The sequence below is a fragment of the Poecilia formosa genome, unplaced genomic scaffold (assembly GCF_000485575.1).
Source record: "Poecilia formosa unplaced genomic scaffold, Poecilia_formosa-5.1.2 Scaffold196, whole genome shotgun sequence".
Lineage (NCBI taxonomy): Eukaryota > Metazoa > Chordata > Actinopteri > Cyprinodontiformes > Poeciliidae > Poecilia > Poecilia formosa.
The window spans coordinates 269,648-284,492 of NW_006800135.1; the positions used below are offsets into that span (position 1 = coordinate 269,648).

Sequence of the window (14,845 nt, forward strand, 5' to 3'; positions counted from 1 at the left end):
TTTGTTCTTGAAGTGCTATAAATGCAGTGTTTCAAAACGTATTTCTTTTTGATTCAGCCAGAGTAAAAAAAAACATAACTTTGGAGTGAAGGGTATCGATATTAATGTTTATAAAATTCAAAACCTTATTCTGCGGAGCACTGTATGCTGGCTGCATTCATGACAAATGAACTGAGAGCCCTTCAAGGAGGCTCTGCCACACAAACAGAGGGAGAAAAAAAATGAAAGAAAGACAAAGTTTCCATCCATGCCAAGTTTCACCGACTCCGGGGAACAATAAACACCAGAAAATGTGGAGAACCCGCGTGTGGACGGAAATGCAAATGCACAATCATTGAGAGAGCGGAGCAAATCAGCTCTTGCTGTTGCATCATTTTCTGCTCTTGCCCGGCCTTCAGATCCTCACCAGTCATCTGCTTATCAAACAAGGCAGCCGTTCACACGCGCTGATTAAAATTTTCTGTGTTATTAGCACAAAATATTACAACTCCTCTTCAGATGTGTGCGGTTCGTCCGCCTTTGTGCGAAAGGCGACGGGCACAAACAGGGCTGGAGAAGCTGCTCACTTATCTCCACCAGGCAGGAATTACCTCTGTTAAGGAGTCGCTGCCTTCTCTGCTGAAGCCTCTCCTATCTTTTTGAGTTCTGGCCTTGCCGCGTTTCGCGACAGGAAAGCCAAGTGTGTCTCACAGCAGAGGCACACCTGCCAAATCTGGCAGTTAGCTCCAAAATTAAGGATCAGCTTTTAATGGGACTCATTTATCAAAGCAAATCTGGATAAATGCTTTCAGAATCGAGCTGAAATTGACCCGAATATTCTTCAGCTGTTGAGTTTTTTCTTTTTTTTTTCCCTCTCTCTCTCTCTCTCTCTGCTATGAAACATGCACGGCGACTCAAATGTAAACTTTCTCCAGAAAATGGAACATCGCAAGATTTGAAGTAAGGTTTCAGTCCGTGCAGAGGCAAACTGCAGGCGCTGCTGCTGCGTAGGATGTCAAGGTTTCGAGATAAAGTGTTACTTAGTTCACAGCTGTTTGGTGGGAACATAAGCAGTTCAGGTCACCACGGCGGCTCCGGGCCACAAAAACAAAGATTACAGTTCAACAGCAAATACACATAAGATGAATAATCATCTCTGCCCTCAGCTTCAAATGAGATAAAAAAACTATTTTCAGGATTAAACTCCTGGTTATGAGTCTAATGAAATTGCTGCTGGGATTGCATATGATTTATAGCACCTGCCTTTCAAGTTAATTTCATAGACCTGCACCCTGTTGTTCACAAATCCTCCCCTAATCTCTAAAAATGCTCCTTTCCTCCCTAGTAAAACAAACATGCTCGCAGTCCTAAGCCACAAAGCTCGGGTCCCTCACCGATTCCTTGTTTATGCATTTTATCTGGGAAATAAATGGAAGACGAGACGCTGTCGCTCCATCACTCTAACATGCATCATCACATTATGCGACGGAAATGTCACTAAAGAATACAGCGGGGTGATAGGGACGCACGTGACAGATGACAAATGGGAAAACGAGGAGAGGATCGACCGCGACGAGGGGAGCCCGGCGTGGAGAAACGGAGCCGAAATTTCTGATGAAATCAGCAGGGAAGGATTTAATTACTGATGGGCAAAATTAAAAGCGAGTGATGTTTCGTTTGGTTTCACCATTCATTCTCTGTACCAGCAGCGTGCCTGTCAGGTCTTGCCTCAGGTCAGTTTAAGGGCTTCCTGTTGGTAAAATTTCCCAGAGTTAATCATCCGGTAGTTGGAGCAATTTGGTTTCTGCAAAGCAGGACAAAAATAACTAATTACAAAAAGCTGTAACCTGATTCTTTCATTGCTTTTAGGCTGCATAAAGACGCGTCATGCTTAAAGGGATAGCTGGGATATTTACAGTAAGCTTTTGAGACAAGGTTATTAGCAGTCAGTGAAGATCACTGACTTGGTGTTTTTATTTGGTATAAATCCAGCTTAGGGTTTATGCAAAACCTGTTTTATAAAGTTTTAATAACTAAAAAAAAAAGAAAGATGTACTACTGCTGCAGTAATAATCCGAGTGAAACACAATGAGAACACAGTAAGAGTGAAATAAAGTAGTGCGCTTTTGTTGCACTGCTTTACTTTTAAGCCAACTGGAAATTCTTCACACGTCTCCTTTCAAACTTTTGTTTCACCCAGGAAGGTAATAGTTGGTGCACCACCTCCAATCTCCACTTCCTGTGTTAATAATAATTGGCTTTATAAAAACACAGCTGTCACACATGATATTAGTTTGAAGGTTTATGACACAGCTGTCGCATTAGCCACTTTGGTATTTCTGGTGATGGAGCGGGTTAACCACGGTGGCAGTCGGTTTAGGTCTTGGCCTCCCTCACCACAGCTTTTAGCTCTGACCTCAAATATTCTGGAGTTGGAAACACAAAGTCAGCTATCCACTGCAGGGATCCAATCCATCAACTGTTTGTGATCCTCATTTTAAAATATTCTGAACCTTTTGTTTAGGTTTACACGCTTTAATGCCCAAAGGAAGAACAAAAACTCACTGAGAAATCTGTTTTCTGATCTCTGACACCTGAGGAAAGTCCTCTTGGAAACCTGAAGGTAGACAATTAATATCTTTAAATGCAAACTCAAGATTTATACAGGTTTTATTCAACAGATTTATTGATTATTTTTTTTTACTTTAGAAAATCTTTATATGTTTTGTTTGCACTTTAGCTGACTTTATATTGAATGTAAATAATTTCCAGTTACCATAATTTGTTTAACTATAATGACGAATAAACTTTCATGCCACATGAAATCACTCACCGCATTTACTTTATTTGTGGCTTTACTTTTTAGCTTTTGAATCTGGATTTTTTGGAGTTGCGTTTCTGTTTATTGTAATTCTTTGTCACCATGTCGGCGTGATCACAGCTGCACTTCTTCAGTCCTTAACACCAGCATCACCTCCGTGAAGCATTTCTGTATGGCGAGGCTTTTTTGTTTTTAGATATGTTTTCACAGGTTTTATTCTGTTTTGTTCTAATTGCTTCCAGCTTTTATGTTATGTAAACACTTACTTCTTTCTGCCCTTGTAAGTGAAAAGTCCTGTTAAAGACAAGGAATGACTGAACTGTGGCATTTAAGCTGATTTGCCTAAAATGAAAAACATTTTGCCATACCAATCATAAACGGAGCCTATGCACATCGCTCCGAGCACAGAAACGGCTTTAGAGTGAAAACGCAGCCTGATTTGAATCACTTTCGGTTTCATCCGCAGGAAGCGTGGATATTTACAACCTTTGTGACTCGCGCTTCCCGGTGGATGCGGCCAGATCTTCCGATCTTCGTAGATGTACATGCAGCTCACATCGTCAGCGTCTGCCAGCTGCTCAGTCAATATTTTATCAACAAAGTTGAGTGAAAACATTCACAGCAGGTCAACGTATCTATTCAGCAGAAAAAAAAAAAGCCGCCAGTCGCAGACATTTAAACTGACTATATGAACTATGAATAATAAATTTTTAACCATTACCATAACAGTTGGGGGAAATGTGTGTAGAGTGAATCAGCAGAAACATTAGCAATACAAATATGGCACGTGGAATCCCAGTCTAAATACATTTGGAAGCTTATTTACAGCTGCACAAGATACTTTTACCACATTTAAATCACATAATAGCTACAAACTGTATACTAAATGCACCTTATTAGATTTTTTTTTTTGTGATATACCAACACAAAGTGGAAAGAAAATGTATGTCCTACAATTTTCGTTTTATAATTCGACTCTACTTTAAATACCTCTCCAACTGTAATCCTGCCTTCATATATCTCCATAGTGCTGCCTACAATGCTGTTTACTCGGAAATGTCAAGCAAACTACTAAATGATAGATTAAACTCAAGTGGGTCCAAACGCCTGACATTAATCGGTCGGACTGTGTTTTATTTAAGGGTATCAGAATAAAAGGGGCTAGACACAAATGTATGCCACATTTCTAACATTTAGCTAATTTTTCTTCCACTTCACAACTATGCATTGCTTTACAATCCCACTAAAATGTATTCCAATTTGTGACGAGTGAGGGAAGGTTTAACAGGTACCCACATTTCTGTGGTCTTTTTTTTTTTTTAGATTTACACCTTTCGACTTAATTCCAAGCATCTTGTTGCTGTTTTACAAATAAACAAAATAAAAGTCTGCATTGCTTAGAAACAGGCTTATTGACAGGTTCCACCAATCTGTCCAAACATCTTGAGAGACCCTGTGGCGTTTATATGTTAAAGCTGTGATAAAGCTTGTTCCTTCATCAAAGATCAAACCCAGGTTGCTCTGTGTGTCTGTGGATAATCATCACCCCTCCCCCCACTCCCTCTCAGCTTCTCGCTGCCCACCAATGGGGCACTAATACCAAAACCAGGAAGCCTGTGGTAGTTCTTGGAGAGAGCCAAGGTAGGTTAAAGTTTTACAGCGCTCATAACCGAGTCCGGTTGCTGTGGGGCCTCGGCGAAGCTTCATGATTGCAGCAAAATGCACACCGGAGAACAGGCAGGGAAAACAGCAACAAACACAGAATGATGCGCGTAAAAAAAAAAGAAAAGAAAAGAAAAAAAAAACGCTGATTTCTTTGGAGCGTTGAATGCCCCAGATGCATCAACAGCCCTCAAATTAAGCAGCTCCGAGACAGATGAATCAAATGCGTTTCCATTACGGGGCAAATATTCCATCCACCCCGAGTCATAACGACACCGTATAGCGGCATTATGGGGAAATATCAAATTAGGCTGTTTCATTTGGAGGACTGTTGTGCATTGCAAACAGCTTTGGAGATCAATTGAGCAGCTAGGTAATGAGCGGCAGCGGCCTGCTCTAATATACTCAGTAATGTTCTTTTGATTGCTTTGGTTAATCTTGCTCTGCCATGCGGTGGGGGGAGGTAGCCCCCTCCCCACCCCGAGCCGAAACCCACTTGTCAGCCCAAGTTGGAGGGAAAAATACCTAGAGAGCAACGCTTAAAAAAAAACCCAGAGAAGCAATATGAATCAAACTATTAAATCTGGATCACTCTTATTCATGTTTTTTTTTTTTTTTTTAACGCTGGTAGGAATTCATTAGACTCCACGCAAACGTCAGGCTTTGTGCTGAACGACTTTCAATCAGATCGGCGAAAAATAAGAAGCCCCCAGATGAATGGGACGTGGTGTTCAAGCGTCAGACGAAGACCTGGTGATGTGTTGATGCCGAAGTGGATAGAATCAGACACGCTTCACCACTCTGACTTCTGAAAGTAAATCTTCTCGCTCTCAGAAAGAAAAAAAATAAATAAAAAATGAAGCAAAAGCCATTCTGTCACACCACAACACTCACAGCTGTGGCCATTTAATTTGCTCCAGTTCGGCTTCGTTCGCCTGCAACCTCTCGCTCGCCTAAAAAAAAAAAAAAAAAAAAAAACGCTAACAAACCTGTCCAACCACTTTTTGCAATATGCTGCACCGCACTACTGCATGATGCACCATCTGCCACACTTTGCTGTGCGGTGTGAATATTTATTCACTCATATCTATGTTGCTCAGGCATCCGCCTAGCCTTTTCCTGGCCTGCCCACGCCCAGACACGGCGGTGGCTCAGAGCGATTTGGTCCCAAAGAGATGCGGAATGCGTCTGTCGTTTGGAGATGAGGTGGTTTTGAGGATTTTTTTTTTTTTTTTACCTTTCTACGTGGTCCAGGTTGCCGGACACGCCCAGGCCTCCGATGGTGTACAGCTTCCCGTCATACACCAGGCTGTTGTGTCTGCAGCGAGCCACGGTCATCCGGGACACCAGGTTCCAGTTGTCCAACAGGGACATGTAACACCACACGTCGGCCACCGTCACACCCGACTCTGTGCCGCCTGAAACGCAGAAAGTGGAGCTTATTCAAGTGGGCTGTGCTGGGAAATTGTAATTTTCTCTGTTGGCATCATTAACGATGGAGATTTGAAGCTTTTCGTTAAATATTTGTTGAACGATGTCGATTACTGGATAAGTGCGGTTTTTATTCAACTCCCACCTGCAAAAGATTCCCAGGTTTGATGAGTAAAACTGCCATGGTATGTAAAGCTATAGCTAAGAACCTTGGGAACATATTTTATGTGTTTTTACTTCTAAGATATCTGTAATTTATGTTTCAGGTTTCTGCCCAGGTTCCACTTGAAAATTAGATCTGGATCTGAATGGGGTTTTCCTTCAGGTTAAATGAACAAAGGAAAGAAAAATCACTTGCAGTACAACAAACTTTGCAGCTAAGACCAAGCACATAATCAAATCTTTACCGTTATGTTGTTAGTTAGTTTTCTCTGGCACGATAAAACATTTTTTTATGGCTCTTAGAGGGAGGAAATGAAGGTAATTTTGTAAAATATCAAATCCTGTCATGTCTACTTTTTGGTGACTTGTTTTTGGAGAATGCAGTAATGCAGCAATTCCTGCTCCCTGCTCCCACGGTTGGTCGGCTTGTTGAAGGAAAGCTCTGAAATTTGTTCCTTGATTCCTTGACGATAAAGTCAGTAACTTGGAAATATCTCCTGAAAACAGAAGGTTGTGCTGTGGAAACCGGAGGAGTGTCGTCTGTCACACTTACCAAGTTAACTCTGTAGAGCTGAAAGTCTGCAAACCAAATGATCACAACAGCAAATAGCTTGAATATTTAAATATCAGATATCAAACTTTCAGACTTGTGCTACTCCTTAAAATAGCTAAAAAGTATGTTTTACTCAATCAGGTCATTCTTTCATATTTCTGTAAACGATTAAGTCCATGGTCGTAAATCACATATCGAACATAAATCCTATCGATACCATTATATTAATGTATTTTATGTAATATAAAAAATATTTTTTTTTAATTCTTTCTACTCTCTCTCATCCCAACATGTTTCAGTGTACCCCATTTTCAAAAATAACCCTCATCTTTGTTGTCGTCATTACGACAGAATAAAATGACCTGCAGATGTGTGCAAAATGAACGGCCAGACAAAGTTAACATTGTGGACTTTGGCAGACTTCTAAGAAGAGGAGCTTTTGAATGTAGTCCCGGTTCTGTGAGCCATGAGTGATCTAATAAATGCTGTGTAACACTCTAACCTTGACTGCGCTAAAGAAAGAGGAAGAAACACCCGAGGAGACGGAGAAAAGGACAGCTTGAGACGACGATTCAGAGCTTTGAGACAAAGAAAATGCTGGTTGTTATTGCGGTTGCCTTGGAAGCTGCAGCCTGATACAGTTTGCTTTTCTGTGTTCAAACAGCATCACACTTGTAGGAAAACCCGAGACATATTTATTTGCTGTGTTTAATCAGGCGCACAAATCACAGCTGCTGGGTAATCACTCTTCTGAAGAGGTGCAAGTCAAACAACGTTAAGATATACAATTGCTGAAAAGGTGCAGAACGTATTTAATATAGTTTTACTACAAGATGTCTCAATAGCTAAAGTAAAGAGTTATTTGGTGGAATCAAATGGTGTTAATTTTAATTTAAGAGCATTTTATATTTAAAAAAAAAAAACATCAGTGTGGACTTGTTGGATATTAGCCGAGTTACCTTCCTCTTTTGGATGCAAGATAAACAATCTTTGTTGTGAGTTTGTGTCATTTCAGTATAACTACAGCAGCTGCAGAAATGCACAGTTTAGGTGGGAGAATCTTTTGACAGGACAGTTATTACTTGTCAAGACAACTAAAGTGGTTCCAACTATTAGGATTGCTCTGAACTGTCTGGGGTGGCAAGAGAAAAGCCATTTCTGACAGAAAGCCATAAGAAATCTTGTTTAAAGCTAACTATAGGTCAGTAAACACGCTGAAGAAGTTGCTCTGGTCAGATGAAAATAAAAAAATCCCACTTTTTGGCTGGTGTATAAATGCAGAGTGTGGCAGAAAACTATACTGCTGTACGGTACTTTGAATGAGACGGGGAAGTATTATGATGTGGGGATAAAAGAAAGGGTTGATGGAAAGATGGAACTAAATGGAGGGCAACCCAGGAAAAAATTTAAATACTGCCAGAGTTACAAAAGTTTGACTCCAAGCATGTTCATCTGTTTGAATAACTCAAGCCAAGGGGGAAAAAAAGTAAAAGTGATTTTCTGTGATGTTATTGTTCTATATGTATATGTTTCTGCAGAAGAAGAAGAAGAAGCAGATTCCTGCTGTATTATTCTATTCTTGTCTCACTCTTCCCCCCCATCTGTCTCTCTTTTTATTCCATTTGTCTGTTGCAACTGAAATTAACTTTACTTACAGTAATAAGGAAGCCAGTGTAAGAGCAGATCTCTTTGGCTGCAGGCCAATTTGCCTGATACCTTCTAATCCCAAATTAGTTTTAAAACTATTTTAAAAATATTTCTGCAGATGGAGAAATCACACACAACAGTGCCTCCCTCACCCAAATGGGGGATCAGTTTACAGTCTTGTAGCAAATCACAAACATTTATGTTTTGGGGGATTCCACACGTCACTTGGGAAAGTCACACTATTTACTTTCTGACATGAAAGAGACTGGGTTGAAAACCTGCAGATTGAACGACACTGGCCATCTGTGTGAAGCAGGATGATCTGTGTGAGTACCACAAAACTCAAAACAAAGTGTAGTAAAGTTTTCCTTCCCCTACATATAGATAAGGTGAGGGATTATGGCGAAAGCTGTAACGCTCCATTCGTGAAAGTAAAATTGTTTGGCTTCTTTTTGGCACAAGTCTGATTGCTGTACAGACAGGACACGGTAAAATAGTCATATAAATCAAATAGAAACACTAAACTTTTGGATCTAAAGGCGTGCATTCTTTGCTGAAGCATTCTATCGCCTGGGAAAAAGATTATTTTTGTCTTCAGATGGCATACACAGCACGTGGTGCGCTAAACTCTCTGCCTTCATACAACCCGATATACATTTCCAAATCCCGTCTCTCCTAGAACTCAACTGCGATTGTTTTCCATCTCTTAACAACAGTGGCACTCTTATTAAAAAATAGTTTGTTGCCGTTTCGTTTCAAATCAGCTCTTTCAGACGCACAGCCCGACTCCTGACGCCAGCCACAAGTCAGTGACCCTGTGCAGCTTGTAGGGAAGGTTACACACCAGAGCCTGTTGATTGGCTAGCTTGTACAGGCCTGATTTCCCCACTGGCAACGTGACTCCCGGTGGACACATGCAGACCTGTTCCGGAGCCCAAACACAAATTTACATTTATATGAAAGGAGCTGGAGAGGAAAGGTACACGCAGGACAAATCCTGTTGCATTTCCAGAGTGCAGTGTGAAGGTCTGAGTAGCGTGCAAGACGCTCGCACAAATGGACTGTGGAGGGAGAAATTCAGTTTACCTCTGAAGGAGCGACTTAAAGGTGTCACATAGAGGGGAGTCACAGAGCGCACAGTGGGCTGCTGTGGAACCAAATAAACTGCAGAACACTGCAGCCACTGCAAAGTCCGACACAGGAAAAGTCGAGAAGAAGAAGAGGAAGAAAATCCTCACAGAGGGTAAACGGCAAAGAAGTCCGACAGAAAAAAAATGACTTTTAAAAAAAAAAAGAAAAAAGAAAGATAAAAGAAAGACATTAAAGGTGTCTGCGGTAGTGGACTGAGAAAAGCTTTCAAAGCAACATATTGGTGAGTTTTGAGTCTGCCAACTTTAAAAACTCTTTGGATGGCTCTGAAAGGTCATAGGAAGTGAGCAGTGGCCTGTAGAGGTTCGGTTTGCTGAATCACACCAGGAGCTACGAAAAAAGAAAACGATGGATCAACTGTCAGATTTAACTAAAGAAAAGTGAAATGTCCTGTTTTCTCCTCTTCACCTAAAAATATCAAGCGCTTTCACCAACAAATTATCACAGCTATACCCATAACACAAAAGGATAAAAAAAAAAAATAAATAAATCACTCAAGCAGACCAGACAGAAACGGAGTCAAGAAAATTATGTTTTAATCCTTTTCCTTAGACTTTACCAAGAAATAAACAGCACTTACACACTTGAGAGTACTCAGACATCTCCATACTCAAAATGACACATTTTCAATAGGTTCACTCTTTTGTGATAAAAAAGAAAATGTGATGAAAAATCAATATGTTGTGGGTTATTATTTACACTCATTTCTGAACCAATATAGTTGGTGGAACGACAATATATTTTTTGTCGTTATATCCAAGAATATTTTTCTCATCTTGATGTTTAAAAGCCAACATAAGACTTTGAAATTCTTAAGTTGCCATTTGTAAACAATAGGCTGTGCAGCACCATGAAAAACTATTCACTCCCTTACGGTTTTCCTCAGATGATGTTTTAATTTCAAAGAGAAATCGAAACTTGTATCTGTAAAAGCGAGGCTACGAAGAGTAAAATGAACACGTTTAGTAATCCAATATTGTGTATATTTGTTTCAAAAGAATCTCAGTATCTTTCAAATTGCTCAGATCTTTACCTTTACTTGAAGTCAAGTTAGGAGGATAGGAAGAAACATTATCCTACCAGTTGCCTTTTACTTTACATGCTTTTATAACAACTCTAGCTCCAACTTTTTCCTTACTTTGCTACTCCATAGTGCTGCAACCTTCCAGTGGACGCCTGCCATGGGGAAAGCTTGAAAAAGCCCCGTTTTAGTGGACAATTTAGCTTACCTGACAGGTAGATGTTGTCTCCCGCTGAGATGACACTGAAGAACTCGCGGTCGTAGAAGGGCAGGCTGGCCAGCGGGTACCATTTACTGTTCTGGGGGTTAAAGCATGTGACTGCTGTCAGGGAGCGCTGGTTCATCCCAATGGCCTGTCGCCCTCCCACCAGAACTATCACCTCCGCTACACCTACGGGACAAAGCAGGAGGGAAGAGAGAGGAGAAAGCAGGTTTATTGGGAGAGGATTCCAGCAGTAAATGAAGGTAAGATTGAGTAAGTTGCAAAAGCAGCAAGAAGCCACGGTGCTTTGTCGGGTGTTGTTGGATGCTGATGTAATTGAGGCTGAGCCGACTAACACGCACACAAACGAGGCAGAGACAAAAAGGCTTGCTTGTGGATTCAGCAGGCCTCGAGTCAATAAGCTTGTTGGAGAATGCTAAATGCAAAACAGCAAAGTTTCCTCCCGGTCACTACGACTGGGTAAATGGGAAAGCATAACTCAATTAACAAGACTGATGGGCCTGCCATACGCGTGGTCGCCGCCCAGCTCAACTCCTACACATCCTAATGGTGCTAACAAAGAATTCACTCGTCCACACGCACATAGAGAATCAGAAAGTTTTTTTTTTTTTTTTAATGGCAATGGAGGATCACAAAATCAATAGGCAAATCAATTTTGGTACGTTTGTATGTTGAGGTGGACTCGCTTAATTGGGAACGCACTCGAAACTCGTTCAGTCCACCAGACCTTATAAACATGCACACATACAGCCCTGGTGGATAAAGACACCAGTCTTCTAAAACCTGTACACACACACACACACACACCCACACGAACACACACACACACGCACACACACGTTGGCAGGCTGCCACGTGTGTCCTCAGGTCCTCTCGGTTTGCAGCACCAGCAGGCTCCAGCGAGCAGGCAGAGCGACCAGACAAAAATAAGCTGTGTGTTTGTAACCAGCAGGCGGGCGGGCGGGTAAAGGGAAGCAAGCCAGGGAGGGAGCGGATAAGGAGAGACTGATACAGGAGCCGAAAACAGAAAGACATTTAAAAAAAAAAAAATGAAGGGAAAAATAAATGTACGAGATGGAATGCTAATCTTCCTACAGTCCAGGATAAGTCGAACCACGAGTTTTGGCTGCTTGGATCAATACTCTCTCCTGACCTACTGGACCCACAGGCAGGCACAGGAGTTTTCCATAATGTATACATCTTTAGATTCTTATGTTTGCTTCCACTTTTTTTTAAAGTAAAGCAGACTTTTTTTTTCTTAAAGGAAAAAATATATATATAAATATATAAAACTACATTGTACTTGGCTGAAACTGAGTAAACAGACCACTGCCTGAGTAATATCCTGGACAACCAGCTCAGACTTAGTGGACAGCTTAGAGCTGGCTGACGCCTTTTCCTCCAGGGATTAAAAAAATAAATAAAAAATTACGCCTGAATATGATGAAAACCAAAGTGACGGTTAAAGAAGAAGCTGTGACTTTCATGGTAAACATGAAGCATGAAGGTCTTTTACACAATAACAAAATATAGAGGGTGTGGGTTTTTTTTTTTTTTTTCACAGATTGTCGCCCTGCCTGGTAGTGTATGAAAGTCCTGGTAACATAGACTGAATCCCATTTCGCTCCTTTACCCCTCATTCTCAGCCCTTAACTTAAATTTCCTGAAAAGGAAACAGTATTTTTATCTTTAAAATATGTGGTCAGAAGAACAAAGGCAACAGCATCCAGGCTAAAGTCAAACATGTACGCAATATATGTTTGAACAATGCTATAGCTTAACCGAAGTCTGGCTTTTTGGAACAACTATATCCTGTATGATACAATACACTATATGGTATTTCTTTTGTAAATTAATTAGTAGTACATTAATAGTTTAAACACTTTATTTCAAATATATTAAAGCACTATTACTTTTAAGCAAGATAGCTTTAGCTAGCTTAGTGATGGCACTGAAGCTAAAGTCAAAGTTACGGCTAGCTGGCTGAGCTTCTTATCCGTGAAGCTAATAAACGTCATATCTTAGCTGTGAGTGTCAACTAATTAACTAGTACTAGTTAAGAATGAGTTGAATTTGAACTTTTTTTGGTCTTTTAAGTCTCTAACCTTACATAATTTCAAATTGTTTGCTGGAATGCACTGTCCCCGTCTCTTCATGATAGTAAACAGCAACTTTTGCCCAGGTAAAATGGTAAATGATCTTCAATTAACCAGTTTATCAAAGCAAAAGCGAGAATGGAGATTAATAATTTATGCAAAGAAATATTGGCTTATTGGTTATGAAGAAGTTTAACTTTCTTAGAAATAAATTTGTGAACAAGAAATCCTAAGATCTGACCATGAAGATGGTCTAACCAAATAAATCAACAATTTTTTTTGGTTAATTAAATCAACAATTAATCTAATAAAAGTATAATCTCAATATTTTACGTTCTGACAAATCTAAATCCGTCCAGAAGACCATTGATGTTCTGTTAATAAATTAGGGTTTATTTTTATGGGACAGCAGAAGATATGGCAGCTGTAGTTTGCCCAAAAAATATAAAAAAAACTATCAGCGGGTAAACAGGCTCTTTGTCTTTCCTCTCAGGAGCTTTCACCCGCACACACAAACACACACATATCATCTCCCGTCCTGACTGAGTTTTCATTGTTCTCCTCTGTGATTAGTTTGCTGCTAACATGTCTGCACTCCATTTCAGCTTTATTGGATTTTGAAAGTATGACTATTTTCTCCGCTTTTCTCCGACTGAGTTTTTCAAATCTCCTTTAATCTCAGTTTCTCTCATCCGGCTCGTTGTTTCAGTTCACTCATATTGACTGTCGCAGCAGAGCTTCTGTTTGAACACAATGGCGACTCATTTTCTCTTGACTCATCCGTCAGTCAATTCTCTACTTTCTTAGCTGTTCTTATAATGTATGTGCTTTTACCCTTTAAGCTGAAACAAAATCACTTTAGTCAGACAAAAAAAACAAGCAAAAAAAAAACCTGGCATTTCCACACATTTCTTTTTCCGTTTAATCCTAAAATTTAACGCCAGCCCATTCTTTGATGACAAACTGCAGAGCAGCCGTTTCTATTGTCTGCTCAGTCCCCACAGCAACTAATTAGGCCAACTTAAGCAATTTCGCATGACGCCTCAAAAACGCTGAACTAAATGTGCCTACGCACACGCAGGTGTTGACGATCGCCTCGTGCACACATGCGTGAATGTTCTCTGCACTTTCCGCTCGACTAGACACGTCAGTGAGAGTCCACATCTGGGCGCCGCGGCTGCTGCGTGGCTCTGACCCCTGAAGCCCCGGACACATTCAGAAGCTAACGCAAACCAGCACCGGCCTGTCAGAACGCGGCCAAACACAAGAGGGGCGCTGCTGACGGGAAGCCACGGCATCCGATCAGATGGCTTAGTGTGCGTGCGTGGGTGTGTGTGTGTGCGTCTGAGCATGTATGTTTTTCTCAGACAACAAGACCCTCCCAGGGATGGCTGTCAGTCAGCCTAAGGTTTGATGGGAGTTAGGTACAGGGATGAAGGGATGGAGAATGGTACGATGGAGAGAAGTGTTTGGGGATGAAGGGATAACCGAGACTTGACAGCTCTCTCTCTCTCTCTCTGTTTTTTTTTCTCTCCCCCATTTCCTGACAGAGTTTATACCCATGGCAGTTTGGGGAGAGAATTTCTCCTTCTCCTCATTGTTACTGACCTTTTCTGATATCGCAGTAATATTTTTAGCCCGTCTTCGGGACTGAGGTTTTGAGCCCCACATTTACATTCGTAAATCCAGTTCCTAGAAAACCTCTAGAAGGAAAATATTACTTTTTATTTTTTGTCCTTCACGCATTTACCACCAAAATGTGCCAAAATATAGAAGTCAGTATAGGCTGGGTCTGGGTTTCATGGGTAAACAAAGTATAATGCATTCATTTACCACTGGATTATCTGTTCTGTTCTGCTAATTAGTCTGAAAAAAAAAAAACCGCAAAAGAACACAAACGTTGGTACATTTAAGAAATCCAGGAAACCAAGAATGACGATAAACTAAAAAGCATAAACTCAGTAGTGAGCCACTAGTGTAATCATAGCAATAAGCAATCTGACTGAGCTCAGTTAGCTTGGTCAGACTGGGTGGAGAGCATCAATTTTTAAGTCTTGCCACAGATTCAAAGGTTTCGGTTTAGATTTGGACTTTGACTGGG

General features: G+C 40.8%; 1 protein-coding gene across 5 annotated transcripts in view; it reads right to left on the reverse strand.

The window, feature by feature from the left end:
* Positions 1–14,845, reverse strand: part of klhl29 (kelch like family member 29) — a 274,351-nt gene that overhangs the window by 42,404 nt on the left and 217,102 nt on the right. For 4 of the 5 annotated variants that reach the window (XM_016678942.1, XM_016678943.1, XM_007566636.2 and 1 more), the window contains 2 exons: positions 10,634–10,816; positions 5,700–5,880 (listed from right to left, as the gene is read on the reverse strand). In XM_016678942.1, coding sequence (XP_016534428.1) covers positions 5,700–5,880; positions 10,634–10,816 — 364 coding nt within the window. Of the gene's footprint in view, positions 1–5,083; positions 5,416–5,699; positions 5,881–10,633; positions 10,817–14,845 lie in introns of those variants that run through there. The other variant, XM_016678945.1, reaches the window with a different exon arrangement.